This window comes from Hemicordylus capensis, chromosome 5, assembly GCF_027244095.1.
Source record: "Hemicordylus capensis ecotype Gifberg chromosome 5, rHemCap1.1.pri, whole genome shotgun sequence".
Classification (NCBI taxonomy): domain Eukaryota; kingdom Metazoa; phylum Chordata; class Lepidosauria; order Squamata; family Cordylidae; genus Hemicordylus; species Hemicordylus capensis.
Window position 1 is genome coordinate 95,488,332 of NC_069661.1, and position 14,576 is coordinate 95,502,907.

General features: G+C 40.7%; 2 protein-coding genes across 16 annotated transcripts in view; both read right to left on the bottom strand.

Annotated features, from left to right (window-relative positions):
* The window catches only part of CEP135 (centrosomal protein 135), a 110,835-nt gene extending 101,376 nt beyond the window's left edge, over positions 1 to 9,459 (bottom strand). The window contains exons 1-5 of one of the 5 annotated variants that reach the window (XM_053255990.1): positions 9,065 to 9,082; positions 8,573 to 8,672; positions 6,839 to 6,990; positions 4,719 to 4,909; positions 2,294 to 2,461 (exon numbers count right to left, since the gene is read on the bottom strand). In XM_053255990.1, the coding sequence (XP_053111965.1) occupies positions 2,294 to 2,461; positions 4,719 to 4,909; positions 6,839 to 6,951 (472 nt within the window). In that variant the 5' untranslated portion in view covers positions 6,952 to 6,990; positions 8,573 to 8,672; positions 9,065 to 9,082. Of the gene's footprint in view, positions 1 to 2,293; positions 2,462 to 4,718; positions 4,910 to 6,838; positions 6,991 to 7,859; positions 8,063 to 8,572; positions 8,673 to 9,064; positions 9,185 to 9,296 lie in introns of those variants that run through there. The other 4 variants (XM_053255986.1, XM_053255989.1, XM_053255985.1 and 1 more) reach the window with 4 other exon arrangements.
* A 2,005-nt stretch (positions 9,460 to 11,464) lies between these two features.
* The window catches only part of EXOC1 (exocyst complex component 1), a 38,777-nt gene continuing 35,665 nt past the window's right edge, over positions 11,465 to 14,576 (bottom strand). For all 11 annotated transcript variants that reach the window (XM_053254551.1, XM_053254549.1, XM_053254544.1 and 8 more), the window contains 4 exons: positions 14,225 to 14,408; positions 13,605 to 13,804; positions 12,557 to 12,751; positions 11,465 to 12,070 (listed from right to left, as the gene is read on the bottom strand). In XM_053254551.1, coding sequence (XP_053110526.1) covers positions 11,918 to 12,070; positions 12,557 to 12,751; positions 13,605 to 13,804; positions 14,225 to 14,408 — 732 coding nt within the window. In that variant the 3' untranslated portion in view covers positions 11,465 to 11,917. The remainder of the gene's footprint in view (positions 12,071 to 12,556; positions 12,752 to 13,604; positions 13,805 to 14,224; positions 14,409 to 14,576) is intronic.

Here is a 14,576-nt window from a genome sequence, read left to right on the forward strand (position 1 = left end):
ATGAGGAATAGAAATTTAAAAAGACAATAAGCAAAGGAAGCAAGGAGAGAAAAATGGCAAATTCTACTCACTGCCGAGCTGCAGACTCCACAATGTGCACTGAAGCATGGACGACGAAAGACTGAGGGGATGGCACAGCAGCATATAGTGGCTGGGGGCGTGGTTCCCGCCCAAATCAGTATAATTGAGCAAATAATTGATTCCAACGAGGTCTCTGCACAGGCACATAACCCATATGTGTAAAAGACAGAGACCACATCGAAGGACAAGTTGCTTACTGGTAACTGATGATCTTTGAGTAATCTGTGTACATGCCCAATACTGGGTTCTGTGCCTGCACAGTAGTCTTGTGGGTGGAATTCTCAAACTCCTTGAGGTGCTCCTACTCTGCCACTCGTGCTCAGCATGATACTTATTCTGGCAGTTGGAGCATTCTGTGCCCAGTTCCTGGATAACTGCCTTGATGCAACAATCATCCGCTAGGTTTCCATTCTTGGTAAGCAAGACATACAACCATGTAGCACTGCTGCGGGCAGGCCATGGATCACTCAAACATCATCCATTACAGGCAAGCAACCTGTTTGTTATGATCTATTGTACATTCCTAGTATTAGGTGACTAGGTAGCTTACCCAGGAGGTGGGAATAGTGATTTTACTGATGCACTCTCTTGAGCACTGCTCTTCTGAAGTTAGTTTTTGCTGATCTTATATATAACACATAGTGCCTCATAAACAGTAAGTCAGAAAATCATGTTGCAGCCTTGCAGGTATCCGCAGTCTTAATCCCAGATAAATGTGCTGCTAATGTGGAGACTGATCTGGCTGAGTGTGCCTTAATGCTATGTGGCGGTTCAACCTTCTGAATCTTGTGCGTTATCATGGTTAGCTCTACAAGCCAATACGATGATCTCTGTTGAGGTATTGGCTTGCCCTTCAACCTGCCTTTGTAAGACACAAATAATTGTGTGCCCTTCTGAAATCCCTTCGTTCTGCCCAGGTAGAACAGTAATCATCTACTGACATCCATGGAGTGTAGAGATTTCTCCAGATCTGACAATGGATTCCTGAATGTGAGTAGGATAATGTCTCAATTAATGTGAAATTCAGATACCACTTTTGGTCAGAAAGATAAATCTATTCGCATTACCACCTTATCTGGGTAGAACCTCAAATAAGGGGAATCTATCCTTAGAGCAAGAGACTGTTAGTTTGAATCCACACCAGCGTGCTTCCCAGACTGAACCTAGTAAATATATATTTGTAGTTAAATAACTGTAATTCAGTTATCGCTCTAACAGAGCAAAGAGACACCTTTTCAAGTGATGATTCTCTTATATTTAGCAGGGGGAGAGCAACTGGCCCTATCCAACCCCATGTCAGCATCCCTCCAGTGGCTGTTGATGAGATCTGCCTTATGTTTCTTTTTAGATTGTGAGCCCTTTGGGGACAGGGGGCCATCTTATTTATGTCTTGTTTATTTTTCTATGTAAATGGCTGTGGGAACTTTGGTTGAAGAGCGGTATATAAATATTTGATTATGATGATGATAATTCAAAAGAGATATATACAAGATACCAAAGGTTCATACAGGGCTGAAAATACATAATGGTAACATAGCACTAAAGTTTAACTTGTCCACAGAAGTACTGTAATGCTCCAGCTAGGTTTCATATATTAGGACAGATGACTACAGAAGAATATGAATGCTTCAGGTTGATAGAGGCAAATAAGTAAATACTCATAAGTTTAAGAGATTATACATATTACTTAAAAGATCCCTATTCTCCAGCTTTTTGTTATAATAATATACACTAGTGTCAAGAGAAATAAGCCTGGGTCAACTTATTCTTAAATATGTACCATGTGAATATAAAAGCTTTAGTATGGGAATCAGAATGATCTCGATCTCTCTTCTACTATAAAACCAAAACATGTTTCTCAAGGGTTTTCTTTACTTTCCAAAACAAAGTCATTCTGAAAATACCATGCCTTCAAATGATTTACTGTGGTTGTGTTATAATACATCTGTATACAGTAGTAGAAAAAACTAGCCACAATTTGGCTTAATTAAGTTATGATCTAACATTCATGTACATCTTCCTTGCCACAGAAATCACAGAAAGCAACAAGGATGCAAAATCTTGTTCCCAATGGCAACTGCCACTCTTGCAGCTATTTAATAAAAAATATTTAAGCACCCATAACCTGGCACAGGACTCCCATCCTAGGAACTGGAGAAGTAGCAAATTGGAATGATGAGTACAGAGGATACTACAAGATCTGTTGCTGTACCTGGTGTCTGAACCACTGCTTGCAGATTTTTCTCTTGGAGCTGCTGGATCTTTTCAGTCTTGGCTTTATTTTCTTTCTCCAATACTCTAATTTTGTGTGTGTACTGGTTATTCAGAAATTTCATGTCTGCAGTCTCATGTTCTGCTTTCCTTAATGTGGCTTTCAAATCTTCAAGGAGAAAAAAATCAGTAACGTTCTATTTTAAATTATACAATGCTGGGGATAAGGACTACTTCGGGTGCTTTTTTCTGTCCAGGAGTACACTATTGCACCTCGTCTGTTTGATTGACACATGGGGTCTCATTTACTGCACCATAATCACTCACCTGTATTTTAAACAGAAATCGCCAAGTACACATGTGAAGTTCAAACTAAAGCTAGTATATACTTGGGGATCATACTCAAGCAGTGTTCCCTAAGGTGTGTGCACTCACATGTTTTTTGATATCCACTCAGTTAATTAGCTCCCACTCAGGCTGAATCGGGAAGGCCCCATTCTGAATGCACATGTGCACACACTGCCTTGATAGTGCCACCCAGAAGAAAACTCATTCCTCACACAGAAGAAAAACATTAGAACACAGTACTCAAGTACAAATTAGTACTGTTTAAGTAATCCTAAGAGTCATTGGGCTCTGATGCTCCCTTGCCCCCATCCTCTGCCAACATGAACCTTAGAGGAATTCTATTTTTGATCTTGGTTTGTCTCTAACATAAATTGGTTGTGGTGCCTAAACCAACTGATCTTGGTTTATTCTAACCAGATTGCTTGAAGTAAACCTACATATGTAACTCACTTCAAATCTTCCAAACCTAGGTTTATGTCAAGCAATTTGGTTAGAATAGATCAGGAACAGTCAGTTCAGATGTCATGACTCATCTTGGTTTGTTTCTAACCTAAATCATAAGCAGAATTCTTCTGCGATTCGTGCAGCAGGGGAGTGGGGAGTGCATGCTGCTGAGGCTTCAGGACATCGCACAGAATCAGGCTTTTACTATGGTTCTACATGACATCTGAACCAGCTCGTCTCTTATTAGAGCACCATCGTTTTTCAGGGCTAACATTTCCATGTTATGGTTTAAGGTCCAGTCCTCTATTCCAGAATAAATTTATATTACAACAGATGCAATGCAATTTGGGCACCAGACCATGAGTTCTACAGTCTATAGAAATCATACAAATAAAACTTGTACATGTGTGTTAATTTTGCATAAATTACTGAATTTATATATTAATTATGGGGAAGCCCAGGAAGCTGTGCTTAATTCTCTCTCCTTGCCCAGTGAAATCCTGAGATACCTCTGGGTTCTGATATTTCATACACACTAACCAATAGTGAGTTCAGACTTTTTGCTGAATTGGAAAATAAGCACAACCTTGAATACAGCTATTTTAGATCCCAAGAGATTGTAGACTAGTGTTCAAAAAGGTCCAGAGTTACTAAACATAAGGTACTGCCATGATAAAAATTCTCACTATGTCTTAAACAAAGCTATTTTTATTACCAGAGATCAAACAAGAAGAATGCTGGTTTTAGTGTCACATCCAAATGCAAGTTAAAGAAGAATTTGATTGGGGAGCGGGGGATTATACCTGCATTTAAAACTTTGTAAACTCACATCATTTAAATATCATAAATATGTAAGATATATAATTCATTTCCATTTCACATGAATTGAATCTGTTCTCTCCTTCCTTGCCTTGGGTGCACAGGGTGAACAAGTCTGGCACATGGAAAAATATCCTTGGGTTGTCAATGCACTCAGTTGACCCCCAAATGGTTCAAACTATATAAAGTAAATTTTATTAGTATCCAGTGAGGGAAGCAAACATTAGGGTATTACAATTTATAGCTTCATAAATCAGGCAGCATTTGGGTATTCTAATTTATAATTTCATAAAATGACATTATATGGTATGTGTCTCAGTTTGCATATTAGGGAACTCTGTAAGAAAGTTCACAACAGTTATCAGCCTACCAGACTTTTTTTTACTAGCCCATCTGACAAACTCAATGAATTCATAAATTCATTAATCATACTTGCCGGGATGAGCATACTTCTCCCCTGAGGCAAGCACTTCTGAAACTTAACATAGCAAGGGGAAGTCACTCTTCTTCTCCAAGCTTGGAGCTGGGAACAGAAAGGTACAGTGCAGCTGTGCTGTTTCAAGTGTTCAAGACGCTTCCAAAACTGGGATTTGCAAGAATACACACTGTTATTCAGTGTGATATCATAGACAAGACATGGTGATATCCACAAGTTTTGGCTACCAAAAGGCCGTCCAAAATGTGTGGATCCCAACCGAAGACACAATAAAATGCTCCATTGTAGACAAATCAGCTGGTTTTCTTTGTAGCATTTAAATTCTGGTTGGTGGACTGTAATATAAAATTGATTAACATGTTCAAGTTTTTCATGTTACCTTTGACTTGATGATCCAATTGCTCCTTTAGTTTCAAAATCTCTAAGTGTAGTTCATTATTTTCACGTGTGAGTCTAGAATTTTCTTCTCGATAAGGTTCCAGCACAACATCAAAGTTGCTGAATTCTTTTTCAATTTTTCCAGCAGATAACTTTGAACTCCTCAGGCTCTCAGTTGTATGAACGAGGTCACTAAAATCCAAGGTCAGAAGAGAAACAGTTTTCAGAAATCAATTGCAGAAATCCTGCAACGGCAAAAACTCCAAGTCCTATTCATACATTACACTCAACACACATACAATCTGTGTTCAGAGTACACATGGACAGATCAGTAGGCATGTGGAGTTATTTAGAAGGTATGTTCAATGCACAGACCACAGTATACTTCCCATCTGTAGCCTGCATTTGAGAGGGCATGGACTCAGGTTCACTTTTGAGACATATGCATGTACAACATAATCTGTAAATAGGCCTATAGTCTCCTACAAATGCTCTGCTTCAAATACTGCTAGTCTAGAGCAGAGGTCCACAAATTATGCCTGGCCTACTAGCCAAGCTAGTGGTTGCTACTGACTCCTCTCCTCCCATTTGTGCCAATGAACTCAGGGAAGGCAAGAGGCATTTTTCATATTGTAATGAACTTTGGAGCACACAGAAGCAGTAGGAGCATCTTCTAAATCTCAGCATCTTCTAAACCTCTCCTAGTTTAGAAGCAGGTTTAAAAGTAGGAGCTGAACACAGGCCCTCACCAGAAGGCCAGGTTCACTTGCTGCTAGTGTTGATGAGCACATTTGTGGAGGCCTGGCCCAGAGCTTTATCAACTTGTGTTCTGGAGAGCATAATGAGAAGAAAAGTAATGAGGTAGAAACTTCCCTGAAAATTTTCAGCTACAAGGGAGCACTGGGTATATTGTACTGGGGATACTCCGTTTATGCAGAAGTCAGTGCCCTTATGCCCAGTGAGTATATACTCTAGAATATGCCACAGAATCTTCAACAGCGTAATGCGTTTCATGACAGACACAAAAAGGTTCCTCTGCAGACAAGTCAACAAGGAGCAGGTTCCTCAAAAAAAAACACGTTTGAAAGCCTTTGCTCTGTGATATATATAAATAAAACTTTTGGACTGTAATAAAACTTTAGAATCTGGATTTAAAATTGAATATTTCATCTGCTCTTGTAGTTTCTAAAGATTATGCATATACAGCAGTCTTAAGCTTACTTACATGTGAGAGATTTAACAAAAATAAATGGGATTTGCTAGCAAATGTGTTGAAGATCAGAGGTAGAGAGATGTGTTGAAAAGTGGTATATAAATATTATCATTAGTAGTATGTGTATTTTGTGGCTGACATAGTTTGCTAATTTCCCCCATTTCCACAAAACCTTTTGTGGAAAATACACAAAATACACATACTACTACTACTACTACTATTTATATACAACTTTTCAACATATCTCTCTACCTCTGATCTTCAACATCCTCTAAAACCCTAGGTGCACCCACAAGACATCCCATTTAGGCATGCAAACAAAAATCTACCTCCCCGTGTTAAATATCAGGAACAACAACATGGACCACATGTAAGTTTGTGCAATTGTATTAGGAGTGTAGCTAGGGGAGAGCGAACCTGTGTTCACCCCTCTCCAGCAACCCCTTGGAATGAGGGAAATAATGAATAGGGAGGGGTGGAGCTGGGGGCCCCCAGGTTCTTTGAACCCATCCGCTCAATTATAGCTACACCCCTGAATTATATTTATCATTTTAATGTTAATTTCTTTAAAGAGAGCTCCCATACTTCCTGCCTGGAAGGCACACCCCCAACCTAGAATGGAGTGCAACCACAACCTAGTGCAAACAGCACTCTATTCCTAAGCATTTGCATTTTAGTTTTAAAGGCATCTTGCAACACCTTCTAGTGAAATTTGGAGTGTTCTCTTTAAATTACACTTCAGAAAATATACAGAAAACCTGCTCTGACAAAACTATCTCAAAACATTTGATAAGACGACCACCTACCACTATATAGTCAAACAGTATAGTTTCATATAGTCAAACAGCACATACTAATCTGTGTATGAGTATTTGTTTTTGATTTGCTAATCCCTTTTGTCTTGGTACCTAAAAAGCTTTTCCACCAAAGGCAAACTCTCCACTCCAAGTGGCTGTCGATAGCCAAGCTGATCCAGCCGCTTCCTCAGATTAATGAACTTTCGCTCCACAGCTGTACTCATTGTGAAGATGTTTTTAAACAATTTGTTAAAAACAGGGAACTGCAAATAATTAAAAATATTTATTTATTATTTATTTATCTATCACATTTTTATTCTGCCCAAAACTCAAGTTATCTGGGCAGTTTACAAGACAATATAAAAAACAATCAACCAAAAGATCAACACATCTCACCAATCAAAATTTAAAACATCAAAAACATTAAAACAAAATTAAAATAATATCTAATTAAAAGCCTGGTTTAACAAATGCAACTTGACTGCCTTTTTTAAAGTTGTAAGAGATGGGGAGGCTCTTATTTCAGCAGGAAGTGTGTTTCAAAGCCTTGGGACAGCAATGGAGAAGGCCCATCCCTGAGTAGCCACCAGACGAGCCGGTGGCAACTGCAGACAAACCTTTCCAGATGATCTCAATGAGCAGTGTGGTTCATAGCAAAGAAGGTGTTCTCTTAAATACCCAGGGCCTAAGCTGTTTAGGGCTTTATAGGTTATAACCAAAACCTTGTACTTTGCCTGGAAACTTATCGGCGGCCAGTATACATCTTTTAAGATAGGAGTGATATGGTCTCTCCGAGATGACTCAGAGACCAACCTGGCTGCCACATTCTGGACTAACTGCAGTTTCTGGACTACGTACAAAGGCAGCCGCGCATTGGAGTAGTCAAGTCTGGAGGTGACCAGATGTACTACTGTTCTGAGGTCATTTATCTCAAGAAATCGACGCAGCTTACATATCAGCCAAAGCTGATAAAAGGCACCTCTGGCCACTGCTTCAACCTGGGACACCAAGGAGAGTTTTGTGTCCAGAAGCACCCGCAGACTGTGAACATGTTCTTTCTGGGGAAGTGTGACCCCATGCAGAACAGGTAGATCAAAATCATCTCCCAAGTTCGACCCTGCACAATAAGTACCTCCGTCTTATCTGGATTCAGGCTCAGCTTGTTACCTCTCATCCAGCCCATCACTGTCTCCAGGCAGGCATTTAGGGAGAGTATATTTAGGAAGGATATTAATATGCACTATAACAACATGAATACGTTAGACCAAGCGTCTTGCTTTTTAAAGCCTGATCAAGACCTGTCCATCAGTTCAGATTTTACCTTTTACTCAGGGGCAGAGTGACATGGGATATGGAGCAGACTGAATAGGATGTGGGTAGGTGCAAGCCAGAAATTCACTCCCTCTTGTATCAGGTTCAGGAACTAAGCACCCAACCATACCAAGTTCCCCGATATAGCTTGGGTACTAATGGCACAGCGGGGAAATGACTTTAATAGCAAGCCAGAGGTTGCCAGTTTGAATCCCTGCTGGTATGTTTCCCAGCCTATGGGAAACACCTATATTGGGCATTAGCAATATAGGAAGATGCTGAAAGCATCATCTCATACTACGTGGGAAAAGGCAATGGCAAACCTCTCCTGTATTCTACTTAAGACAACTACATGGCTCTGTGGTTGCCAGGAATCAACACCGAGTCGACAGCACTCTTTACCTTTACAAAATCTGGGGCAGCTAAACAAGAACAACCTAGTACTAAGTTCAAACTTAACAGGTAGGAAGGAGTAGGAGGATGAGTGTGTATGAAACGGGTACAATCAGGATAATCATGAAACAAACCAATTACCAAAGAGATAATCACTATCTTTCAGATTAACCTCCCTCATAGCCTTGTTGCAAGGATAAAATTGAGGAGTAGGATACCATGATGTACAGCACCCTAAGCACTAGTAGAAAGAGGGATTAAAGATGTAAAAGAAGGAGAAGCAGCAGCAGCAGTAATATGGCAGTGTTTGACAGAGGGATTACTCCTATAACAGGGAGTGTTTAAGACTACCGGCTTATAGCAAATAAGGCATCATTTAAACGTGGCAATGCTGGGGAAGCGCCAGAGCCACAATATGAAGGGAGTAACAGACCGGCGGGGGTGGGGTGGGGGCTGTGCGACGGGAATAACGGGCAGAGCATAGGGATGGCCGAGGGAGTGAAAGGTCCAAGGGCGGGTGTGTTAGCTCTAGGAGGAGGAGGAGATAGGCAGGGGTGGGACGGCTTAGGGCAGGCACTAGAGCAGCTGGAGCGCCCAGTGATTACAAGGAGTCGAGGACGGGGCGACGGGTACCTCCCAAGCGCAACCCACTCGCAAGGCCTAGGAAGGCGAAGGCTGCTGCTTCCTTCGGGTTGACGTCACCACTCAAGCGTCATCAACATCGCCATGGAAACGGGCCCTCAGGGCTTCACATCTTGGCCTGCCTTCGGCGGAGTCTGCAGAGAGAACCTCAAACCCGCCCGACTCTTCTCCCAGTATAACAACCGCTGGCCGACCCCAGAAAACGGTAGCAGGGCTACTTTACCTCCGCCTTGTCCCCCAACAAGGAAAATCAACAAAGAGAGAAGATGGGCCGAGCCAGCCGTTTGAAAATGGCGCGCGGACCGTCCGCTACTTCCGTCCGGAGTCGCCCCAGCAACCGCGAGAGCGCTCAGAACCAACCGCTAAGCTAAATTCGTACCATCAGAGCGACCCCTGGTGGCGGTTAAAGAGAACCTTAGCGCGGCACTTCACAACGGCGTAAGAACGCACGCTCCCTCGCTCCGCCCCGCCAATGCGGAAGCATGCCGTGAACCAATCAGATGTGAGTGCTGTCAATAAGCTGTAACCGGGATTCGTGTTCCTCAGCTGCTCTATTGATCGGAAACATCGACTGTTCCTTGCTACCGAAACTGCAGTCTGGTAATGTTGTGGACTTAATACAGCCGCACTCGAAATTGCACTGGGCGAAACTGATGTTAGCTGAATGAAAGGCCGGCGCCAGCTTGGAAGACAGTGTTCATCATGGACATAGGAAGCTACCATATACTGAATCAGACCATTGGTTCATCTAGCTCAGTATTGCCTACACAGACGGGCAGCAGCTTCTCCAAGGTTGCAGGCCTCTCAGCCCTATCTTGGAGATGCCAAGGAGGGAACTTGGAACCTTCTGCTTATCCCAGAGCGACTCCATCCCCTAAAGGGAATATCTTACAGTGCTCACACTTCTGGTCTCCCATTCATATGCAACTAGGGCGGACTCTGCTTTAGCTAAGGGGACACGTCATGCTTGCTACCACAAGACCAGCTCTTCTTAGGAAGTGCAGAATGCACAGGCCTCTCGCTCCCATAGTCCTCTTTCCAGCTCTGGGATTTGGAGCCTCCTGCTGTTGTTCGCGAAGCACTCTCCTTTTATACAGCAGCTGTGTGACAGAGACACACCAATTTGACCTAGCAAATCCATTGAAGGTTCAAACCCTCACAAAATCCCACTCATTAGGGGGCCTCATGGTCAATCCTACTGGGGCAATGGCTATTGCACCCAGTGTACCTCACAGCACAGGACTGTGAGGGGTGGAGAAATTTGGAGTGTGGAGAAGTTTACTGCTCTGAGAGAGAAGGCTTAACACCTGCTTTTTATATGAAAGCTTTGCCTTTAAAACACTCATTCACTGAAAGCCACAATCCATTCATCACTCCCTCAGTTTTACACTATTTTGAGGATGCAGACCTCTCACATTGTATGTGCTTGCTGATATACACTGCAGAAAGACATGTTATTTTAAACAATACTTACTGCTTTTTTAAAAAAAAGTTATCAAAGTTGTTTACAGAACAGAAATGAGAAAATAGTTAATACCATTTTGAAACAGACCTAGGAAACTGCCATATACCAAGTCCACCATTGGTCCATCTAGCTCAGTATTGTCTACAACTGACAAGAAGTATTCACAAACTGAGAACCAGATTCTTCAAGGCAATGTACAAGCTCCCACCTAGGCTCTTTTTGTCCCAAGATCAGAACAAATGCACTTCTGCCTTGTCTGGATTAAGTCTTATTTGCCCACACCCAGTCCAACACTGATATCAGAGAGATCAGTTGAGGATCTTCACAGCCTCTTTGTAACCTCTTGGATAGACAGAGCTAGGAATCTCAGCATATTGATACCACCACAGCTCAAGTCTCACGATTAATCTCTCCCCAGCAGTAGTGATACCAACTGCCCTAAGAATGTCTGGGAGCAAGCTGGGGTGGGGGAGTTTCTTTATTTGCCTCACAATCATTGGCAGAGAGAAATTATACTTGCATGAAAATATTCTCTTCCAATCAGCCTTATAAAAAAAAAAAATCTCTTCAAATATTCTAAATTGGTCTAAAATATACAGGAGGCTGGAACTCTTCCTATCCTTGGCCAGAGGAAGCAAAGCAGATTCAGACTTTTTTTCCAGGTGACAATTGCAGTGACTCACTGTTTTCTTCATAAATATGGCAAACTGATTGAATTTATAATAATGGTTTTTAGAATTCTCAGATGTCAGTGTTGCCAAGGAAACCAAAACTAACTGTATGCTTATTATTAGTAAGAGAAAATGACACTAGAAAATACATCATCCAGTCTCTGGATACCTCATTTGGATAAATGGCTGGTAGTTATTGGATAAATGGCTGGCAGGTACAGTAACAAACTCCCTCAGGAAACAAATACAAGTAAATCCATTGTAAGCATCATTTTTACTTAAGATCAGAAGTATTACAACCACAGTCATGTACATTGATTTTCAAGAACATGAACTTGGATCACTCATCGATCCATATATTAGCACACTTCAATGCATGGGGGGAAAGCCCTTTACAATAATTTCAAAACTTACATAATTTCTAGGAACTACAGGAGACTGAAGAAAGCAGATGGAGTTTAAATGTATTAGAAATATACAGAGCTAATATATCAAAATGCAAAATAAAAGTAGCAGGATTAATACATGAGAAAATGTATGCTTCAACACTGTTTTTAAGCAAGCAGCATTTCTCCTTAGGACCTCTGTTTATGCACATGATAGTAGTTATGTATAACTTTATAATTCCTTCTCTCCAAATAAGAAGTTTCCAGTGTCAAAGATTTTCCCCTGCAAACGTGGTAGCTTATCTTGCTTCCTTGGCAGATATTAGTGAGACTGTGCAATGCTGGAGAAGTAGTCTAAAATGTCCTGGATAGTGAATTCCATGGTAATTCCAGATCCAGGATAGCAACGTGCTATTAAGCCTTCAAAGTGCTTGTACTGGCGTATGAACTCATCTTGCATAGAATGCCATACCACCTGTCAAAAGAGAAAAACAAAATAATGTAAATATTATCCATGCCTTCAGTCCAAATCTCAATTGACTCTCCCACTAACGGTTTGTTTATTGGATGAGCATACTATCATGCAAGTCCTCATTTACAGTCTGAGATGGTACAGCCAAAACACACTACCTCAGTGAGAACTAGATCCAGTAAGGCTATAGCTGCATGCAGCATTGCCAAGAATGTCCTCCTGGCTAATATGTCTTCTAATAAGGTTAAAAGAGGTGTCTCATTCTTCCAAAAATATTGTCTTCCCTCACCCGAAAACCTGTGTCTGAAACATTTGAACAATTTGAATCCAGATCTGTACGCCACACTGCTATTCTTATTGCCATATCAGACATTATCTTACCTCATTCATGAGATTTTTCACCTCCAATCAAGAGGGAGAAACCAAGAGACAACATAAAATGTTTACATATTATAAGACAGTTTAAGATTCTGCCTTGAATCACATTACCTGAAGGAGGTTTTCCTCTTCACACAGATGTTTATCCACCTTCTTGTAGAGATTGTCCAATCCCTTTTTCACTTCCTTGCCAGGATACTCTTTTATGACTTTTCTTAGCTCTTGTTTATTGAATGCCAACTGGTAGCTCACTTCTTCTTCTCTCACACCTTGTGCCACACGAGCTTCAATGCCCTCAAAGAAGTGCTAAAGTGAAACATCATGCATTCAAAATTCAGAAAGAAGTGGGTGTTCAGCCTGATACATCTGACGGCAAAGCTTATTTCTTTATATGGAAAAGTGTTAGAAAGCCACTTTTCTCTTCACAGTATTATATGACTGAGTTGCTCTGCTACCAGGCAATGATACACTTAGAGCAGGAATAGGCAATAAATTGCCCAGAAAGCAATTTTCCTGCCTGGACCCAAATGATAAATCATATGCTTACACCAAGCAGCCTATGCAGTTGGAATACAAGAATCACAGGTATACAAGAATCACAGCACTTTCAGTTATATCCTATTGTGATGCTGCTACTAGTTCACAATGTAACATCATACAAAGCTGATATTAATTAGATCAAATTATAGAGAGCAGATGAGCCATCCCTACTCCCAATTATGATTGAAAAATGGGATTAAGCATTCTACAAGCTTGCTTTCTTAACATGCCATTCCTCTTTCAACAGCTTCTTTTTGTCACCAGATCTTCCTATCACACTATTGCATGAGAGCAGAGCAAACCCAGAGTCTCCCCTCAGTTTTCTTCTGGTGGTTACCAATTGAGAAACTTATTTTTGTGAGTAGGTTTATTACATACCTGATGAAGTTTAGCTAATAATATCTTAAAGTAGTATGACCTGTAAAAGCCCAAACTGGAAGCCCAAACTGGAAGCAGGCTGGTAGCATTTGCTAGAAAACAGTCAACCTGGACTAATTCATCATCCATCCCTCTTTCCGTTTCATTCACTCAGGATTGTTTGTTCCACCTTGATGGATTTTGTGAGCATTCTCCCAAATTAATTTTAATCTAGATTAAAGTTCTAAAAGAGGCTTCTTACATTTAGTTTCTCAAGTGGCTGTCCCAAAGAGTAGATGACATATGACTGCAGATGATCTGTGTATTTCTGTTTAGCTTCCTTTTTCTCAGTCTCCAGACATGAGATTTTTAAACGAGATAATGTTGCAAAGATATGGTGAAAGTTCTCCATCATTACCACATCACGGGGTGTCTTTTGGCTTTCATTTGCAACTTTCTCCACTAAAAAACAAAAATGCACAATTGCAGCAAAGATAACAAATCTGCACACAGTCCTGATCATGTAACATGTCCTAAAAAGTGTATTTAGTTTACAAATCAGGAGGCACAGAAATGAGATAACCCAATCTAAAGAGCCCTAATTTTATTGCTTGATGACCTATCGTAATTAAATATTTATGCAGCTGTATCCTTAGCCTGGGGAGCACTTATGGATGTTGTTGTTTTTTTAAACTAATAGAGGCAAGACTATATGGAAAATCAATACCCAGTGAGTTAATACAATGTGATACTTAGATACTCATGGTTGCCACAATTTAATACACAACTTTCAGATAAAAGTTCGACCCATTGTTGTCTTTGTAAGATCATTTTAATTACATAGGAAAACACTAATTTCTCTAATCATAAAATGGATCTTACCATTATTGAAAACACCTCTAATGAGTTTCAGGTAGGCTTTGTCTAGATCTCCTCTGCGTTCAGCATTTTTGAAAATAGATTCAGCAAGTGCTGCAAACTCTTCAAATTCAGCAACAAAAGGAAGAATTCCAACTTTACTCTTTTTGGATATCTTTACATCTTCCATCTGTTTTATTTGGTTACTCTGAGATTAAAAAGCAAAGAAATCAGGCCATAGTATTTTGCCTTAAACTTGCAATGGGGAGAAAAGGATGAATGCTGGACTGACTGATCAGGGAAGAGAGGCGACAGGAAGGCCAATGGCTCCAACCTATAACCAACCATGAAGGCAGCATACTGAAATACTGATATT